This window comes from Mus caroli, unplaced genomic scaffold, assembly GCF_978045245.1.
Source record: "Mus caroli unplaced genomic scaffold, Mus_caroli_1 scaffold_9, whole genome shotgun sequence".
Lineage (NCBI taxonomy): Eukaryota > Metazoa > Chordata > Mammalia > Rodentia > Muridae > Mus > Mus caroli.
The window spans coordinates 129,827,332-129,835,018 of NW_028227264.1; the positions used below are offsets into that span (position 1 = coordinate 129,827,332).

Genomic DNA, 7,687 nt, shown 5'->3' on the forward strand with positions numbered 1-7,687 from the left:
GAGGACTTAAACACAAAAAGCTGCCTGAGAAACATTTACTAATGAAATCATCAACAAGACTGTCTTAATAGGTGAGGAAAACAAACCACATGTTGTGGTTTAAAGTCAGGCACATTCAGAGTGGAGTGCAGTGTCTGTGTTCATATCACACAGACTTGGCGAAACATTAGTATGGAGAGTCAGGTCCAAGTATGTCTGTGACTGTATCTGTGCCTCTTTATGATATTTGAGCATTTGTATTTCAGATAAATATTTATATCTTTTAGATTTTTTAACATACTTATTTGGGATTCTAAAAGATAAAACTGACATTTTAGATTTTAAAATTATTTCCTGCTAGGCATATTTAATATATTTTGGGTATTTTTCCATTAAAACATTGATGTTTCAATCACCTTTAAATTTTAGTTCAAAGAAAATAAGATGTTTAAGAGTTTTTACTGTATTGATAATTTAGAACTAAATTCTTTTTCCATTCTAAATTAACCTGATATAATGGATGAGGCAATTCTTTAAAAGCTCAGTAATTGATTTTACATGAATGTAAATTCTGCCTTTTATCAGAGTATTTTATGGAATTGTATTGGTATGTCTGATTGAAGTTGGATAAATAAATGATTTTAAGCAATAATTTCTGTGGTTTAGATATATGGATTTCTACATTTTTGGACATTGTGGTAATAATCTGTGTAGTCAAGGTAAACTTTTAAGAGATACATTCGTGACTCTCTGAATATGAGGGAATGTCCAATAAAAGTGATGATCTTCTTTACCCATATTTGTTGACTATGATGGAAAGCATGGTTCTGACAGAAGTTTCCTTATTGCTTCTAAGTAGAGTATGAGTTTACCCTGCTCTTTGCTTCAGTTCTCCTATCTTATTTTGTCCCATTTCTGTTTTAATACATAGGTACATCTTTATTGTTTCCTGTACATCTTTATTGATATTATATTAAATTTACTTTGTACTTGGATAGCTTATTTTAGTTATTTGTGACCTCTCTTAGAAATATCTACATTAGAGGTTGTTCCTAATTCGTATAATGTCCTTAAGGCAAATAGAATTATAAGATGCCATGCCCTTAATGCAAATAAAAGCATCTTTATGTCAGATGATGCATATTCAAGATAAGATATCATTATTTTTCGTACTAGATGCTCAGTTTACAAACTGCATAAATTTAAGCAAATTTGCTTATTAATAGTGCCATTTTGATATATAAAGCTATCTATGCCTACTTGTTAATATCATTATTCATTGTTCCAGCTCGTGCTCTTCCTTTCCTTTCCTTTCCTTTCCTTTCCTTTCCTTTCCTTTCCTTTCCTTTCCTTTCCTTTCCTTTCCTTTCCAGTCCTTTCCTCTGTTCACTCCACAACCCTATGTCTCTGGTCAAGTCCAGGGTCTCCTTTACTAGCCAAGCACTTTGGCAAAGTATCATTAACTGAATGTTAGCTTGAGATTTTAATATTTTTGTGAGGGGAAAATTGCCAACTATAATTTGAGTCATGTTATTTGATAATACCATATGTTTATTGATTTACCAAATAATGTTTTTCCTTGTAGGTCATGCATTTATGTTGTCAATCTATTCATAAGATAACTCAGAAAAATGTATGCATTAGAGTTACAAAAGGAAAAATTTTAAATTTAAAAATTTACAATTGCTTTACTTATTAGTTTATATTTATTTAACCTTGAAAAAGTGTTCTTCAAGCTATTTTCCCATCCCTAAAACTACTATTCCTCAGACTTGTAAACAGCTGCAGTACTCCTACCTCATACAAGACTATAAAACTATTTACACATTTCGCCTTTCTCTTGTATCTTGTATCTCCAGATTTATTTTTCTTTGTACTTGAAGCATAAGAAACCACATTGGAAACCAAATGTACTGTGATACACCTGTAATCCCTGCACCAAAATGCAGAGGCTGGCAGATTCTTGTGTATTTAATGCCACATAGTAAGTTTCAGGACACCCGGAGTTACATAGTGAGACTTTTACTCCAACATAAATAAATAATAAATAATAGATGCATAAATAAATAATAAATAAATAAAATGTCTTAATGTCTTACTTCACACCTTGATAATATAAAACTCTTCCTACTGAGTTGGTATTGAAAGGCAAGGTCAACACAACACAAGGTAACAACAGAAACCAAAGCAATAGACATAGAAATAGAAAGTGTAAAAAAAATATTACTCCAATGATTCATTTTCAGTTTTGAAATTGGATACTGTGGTGGAAGTAATGAGATGGCTATAACCTGGGCTGTTCTCTCTCCTCTTCTCTTCTCTTCTCTTCTCTTCTCTTCTCTTCTCTTCTCTTCTCTTCTCTTCTCTTCTCTTCTCTTCTCTTCTCTTCTCTTCTCTTCTCTCCTCTCCTCTCCTCTCCTCTCCTCTCCTCTCCTCTCCTCTCCTCTCCTCTCCTCTCCTCTCCTCTCCTCTCCTCTCCTCTCCTCTCCTCTCCTCTCCTCTCCTCTCCTCTCTTCTTTTCTCCTCTCCTCTCTTTCTCTTCTTCTTCTTCTTCTTCTTCTTCTTCTTCTTCTTCTTCTTCTTCTTCTTCTTCTTCTTCTTCTTCTTCTTCTTCTCTTCTTCTTCTTCTTCTTCTTCTTCTTCTTCTTCTTCTCTCTCTCTCTGTCTTTCTCTCTCTCTCTCTCTCTCTCTCTCTCTCTCTCTCTCTCTCTCTCTCTCTCTCTCCTTTCTCCTTCCACCTCTTTCTCAATATAGACCACTGTGTTTCAAGTGAAAAATGTCACTGGATTTGTTTGAAAACATATAATACTGTAGCCAATTATACTTCTTTAAATGAAAATGAAATATGACATGTCATCCTAAATCTGTTGTATTCCCAAGAAACAAAACAGCCTTTTTTGTCTCCCAGCATCTTTAATTTCCTGATAATTTAGTCACCTAAAAAAGATAAACAGATAAAAGCATAATATATGTTATTCTAGAGTAAAATTAAAAATTAATATTCTAATTTCTGTCAGCTACCTCTAAGCTATAAACTTCTATTTACTTAATATAGCCCTCCTTAGAGATGTTGCTCTGTCTGAAAACTGGCTTTTTCAAAGTTTATGGTACTTCAACATGACCTATCACTAGTACGGTTCTGTAGTAATAACCTCTTCCCCACCTCCTCTCTCTTCAATTTAGACCTTATAACAGTCAGAGTTTCACAATGAAGAACCATACAAGGGTGACAATTTTCATCATAGCAGGTTTGACTGATGACCCACAGTGGAAAGTTGTGCTATTCATCTTCTTGCTTCTTACCTATCTGCTCAGCATCACTGGCAATCTGACCATCATTACACTCACACTGGTGGATACTCACCTGAAGACACCTATGTATTTTTTCCTTCGGAATTTTTCCTTCTTAGAGATTTCCTACACTACAACATGCATCCCCAAATTGCTTGTTACTATGGCAACAGGGGACAAAACCATTTCTTACAACAATTGTGCTGCTCAAGTGTTCTTTGCTTTCCTTCTTGGAGCATCAGAATTTTATTTGCTGGCAGCCATGTCCTATGACAGATATGTAGCTATCTGCAAGCCCCTGCACTATATGACCATCATGAGCAATAAAGTCTGTGTGCAGCTGGTCCTCAGTTGTTGGCTTATTAGTTTTTTAATCATCTTTCCACCACTAGTGTTAGGCTTGAATCTCGACTTCTGTGCTTCCAACATCATTGATCATTTCTACTGTGACACAACTCCACTTCTTCAGATTTCTTGCACTGACACACAGCTCATAGAGACAATTGCATTCGTCTCAGCTTTGGTGACACTCTTACTCACACTGGTAATGGTGATCATATCCTACACCTACATTGCTATGACAATTCTAAAAATCCCTTCAACCAGCCAGAGGAAGAAGGCTTTCTCTACATGCTCTTCTCACATGATTGTAATATCCATTTCATATGGCAGCTGCATCTTCATGTATGTTAAACCATCAGTCAAGCAGAGAGTATCTATTTCCAAGGGAATTTCTGTGCTCAACACCTCAGTGGCACCACTTCTGAATCCTTTTATCTACACCTTGAGGAATCAGCAAGTGAAAAAGGCATTCATTAATACAGTACACAGGATTGTGTCTTTCTCAAAGAAATGACTATAGTATTTCATTATGTGAAGGAAATGAAGAAAGGAGATTCAAATAACACCAATTATTCCTAAGATAAATCTGGTTCAAATTTTTTTTTTTTAGTTTTTGTTCATTTTCACATCTCCAAGAAAATAGAAGATTCTTGTATGTGTCTGGAAGACATGGAATTAATCAAACATAACTTCACACTTGCTAGACCCACATACTACTAGTGAGTTATGATTCCAGTTTATATAAGCTAATATTTTTAAATCCAAATTTTTCCCTAAAACTCATGTTATCTCTCAAAGATAATTGAGAAATACTGGGCTTATTTTTCCAATGTCCCTTTTGTCTTTTAAAATACCTAGTTATGACATAGAGATTGGCTTAATAGTGAAGGTATTCCCTACACAAAGGGCCTAGTTTTGATGTCCAGTTCCAAAAAAAAAAAAAAAATGAAAATTTAAATTCCTGTCAGTCAAGACTATAAAATATTATTTCACTTCATAATATATTTGATGTATTGTTTTATTGAAAGATTATAATTTTACTCTATATTTGTGATAATTTATAATCAAATTAATTTTAATTTTAATTTTATTTATTTATTTATTTATTTTTTGTTTTTTGAGACAGGATTTCTCTGTATAGCTCTGGCTGTCTTGGAACTCACTTTGTAGACCAGGCTGGCCTCGAACTCAGAAATCCACCTGCCACTGCCTCCTGAGTGCTGGGATTAAAGGTGTGCACCACCACGCCTGGCTTTATAAGCAAATTAAAATTATCACTTAATATGAATTTTTATTTTTTCCTTTTGATTTGTATGTTTTATTTGAAGAAAGTAAAAGCTAGTAATGTGGCAAAGCAGGAAAATGCTCTTTTTCCAATTCTTACTCCCTAGTTCATCCCTGGAATCACAACTCCTCCTACATGTTTTCTTTGGCTTTCTATCATAGGTGCTCCTGTGTCTCCCATTCACATATAGACACATAACCAGAATAAAGATTTTGAATTTATATTTTGTTAAAAGAAAACTATAAAAGAGTTTACTCATAATTGTGATTTTTCATCTGAATATTCTTAAATATTCAACTTTGAATATGTATGTATATTAATCTTTAAATATTACATACTTATAATCATAGTTATAAATTTTTATGGAAAATATTTATTTTTAAGAGTGCAGGTACATTTATAATTTACAAATATTTCTAGCCACATCTAAAAGAAAATTTTTTAAGCTTAGTGCTTAATTTTTGAAAATGTGTAGCACAATGCATAAATAAAGCTTTAAATATTTTAATTAGCCTATAATTCTTTAGCTAGTGAGAGATAATTTGTGGTTATCTTATGTTGTATGAGCTGATGAGAGATGATTTGAGACTTACTACAATATTTTTAAACTGCCATCTATCTATACAGGGATGGTTCAATATATGAAAATCCATCAATATAATCCAACATATAAAAAAATTTAAAAAACACTCCTTCATGTTAAAAATCTTGGAAAGATCATGGATACAAGGTCCATACCTAAATATAATAAAGGCAATATACAGCAAGCCAATTGTCAACATCAAATTAAATGAAGAGAAACATAAAGCAATTGAACTAAAATCAGGGGTAAGAAAAGGTTGCCCACTGTTTCTGCATCTATTCAAGAGAGTTCTTGAAGTTCTAGCTAGAGCTATACAACTAAAGGAAATCAAGGGTATATAAATTGGAAAGGGATAGGTCAAAGTATCACTATTCACAGATGATATATGGTATAAATAAGTGATCTCAAAAATTCTACGAGAGAATTCCTGCAGCTGATAAGCACTTTCAGCAAAGCAGCTGAATACACATTAACTTAAAAATAAATAGATAAATAAATAAATAGATAGATAGTCCTTCTTTACTCAAACAATAAATGGGCAAAGAAAGAAATTAGGGAAACAACATAATTTACAATAGTCACAGATATTATACAATATCTGTAACTCTAACCAAACAGGTGAGAGACCTGTATGACAAGAACTTCAAATCTCTGAAAAAAGAAATTGAATATAATACCAGAAAATGGAAAGATTTTCCATGCTCACGGATTGGTAGAATTAATATAATAAAAATGGCTACTGTTTCAAAAGCAATCTACAGATTCGAAGCAATTGCTGTCAAAATTACATCTCATCACAGACCTTGGAAGAGCAATTCTCTAATTCATACGGAAAAACAAAAAAACAAAGAAGTACAGGATAGCCATGCTATAATCAACAGTCCCAAAGAAGCCAAAAATCAAGAAGGGCCCAAGAGAAGAAAATTGAACCTTTCTCAAATGGCAAACAAAATAGATACCAGAGGTCAATGGAAGTCAGGAAACTGGGTGGTAGACGAAATGGGGAGGGGAGTAGCATAGGGGACCTAGATCATATGTAGGGAGTGCAGGGGAAATAGAAGTGATCTCAGTGGTGGAAGCATGAGGACAATCTCTAAGATGTACTAGAGACCTGGGATGGTGGTGGGGGGCGGTTCCAAAGGGTCTATGGGGGCAACCCCAGCTGAGACTCCTAGCAGTAGGGATATAGACCCCGAAGTGGCCATTTCCTGTAGCCAAGCAGGATCCCCAGTAGAGGGATAAGGACAGTAGCCCATCTATAAAACCTTTGACCTAAAATTTTTCCTGCCTACAAGATGTGCAGGGACAAAGATAGAGCTGAGATGAAGGGAACCAATGACTGCCCCAAATTGAGACCCATCCCATGGACAAGAACCAATCCCTGACAGTATTAATGATACTCTGTTATTCTTGCAGATAAGAACCTAGCATAACTGTCCTCTGAGTGACTCCACTCAGGAGCCAATGGAAAGAGATGCAGAGACTCACCCCAAATATTAGATGGAGCTCAGAGAGTCTTATTGAAGAATTGGAAGAAGGATTGAGGGACCCTAACAGGACAGGGATTCCATAGGAAGACCTATAGAATCAACTAACCTGGATCTTTGAGGGCTCCAAGATACTGAATCACCAACAAAAGAGCAAGCACTGGCTGGACCTAGACCCCTTGCAAATATGTAGCTGATATGCAGCTTAGTCTTCATTCTGGTCCCTCAACAACAGGAGCAGGGGCTGTCCCTGAGGATGTTGCCTGCCTGCCTGCCTGTGTACCAACCTCCCTGTTTGACCTCACTGGGAGAGGATGAGCCTAATACCACAGCTAGTTGATAAAAGGGTCAGAGGGGAGGGATCTACTAGTGAGAAGGTGACACCCAGATGGAGGCTTCCCCCTCTTAAAAGGGAAAGGGAAAATAGAATGGGAGGAGGAGTTATGAGAAGGGGAAAAAGAAAATATCTTCAACAAATTGTGCTGGTCTGACTATCTACATGTAGAATGCAAATACACCCATATTTATAACTTTGTGCAAAACTTATGCCCAAGTGGATCAAAGACCTCAACATAAAACTGGACACACTAAATCTAATAGAAAAGAAAATTTCTTGAACACATTAGCACAGGAGACAAATTCCAGAATAGAAAACCAATAGCTCAGCCACTAAGATAAACAATAAACTGGATGTCAGGAAACTAAAAAACTTCTATAAGG

The 7,687-nt window shown here is 35.1% G+C and overlaps 1 protein-coding gene across 1 annotated transcript; it reads left to right on the forward strand.

The window, feature by feature from the left end:
• Positions 1-3,178: 3,178 nt before the first annotated feature.
• LOC110303097 (olfactory receptor 6C74-like) lies at positions 3,179-4,126 on the forward strand. The gene has a single exon (XM_021174034.2). It carries the CDS (start codon positions 3,188-3,190, stop codon positions 4,124-4,126), a length of 939 nt encoding a protein of 312 aa, XP_021029693.2. The 5' UTR covers positions 3,179-3,187.
• Positions 4,127-7,687: the final 3,561 nt, after the last annotated feature.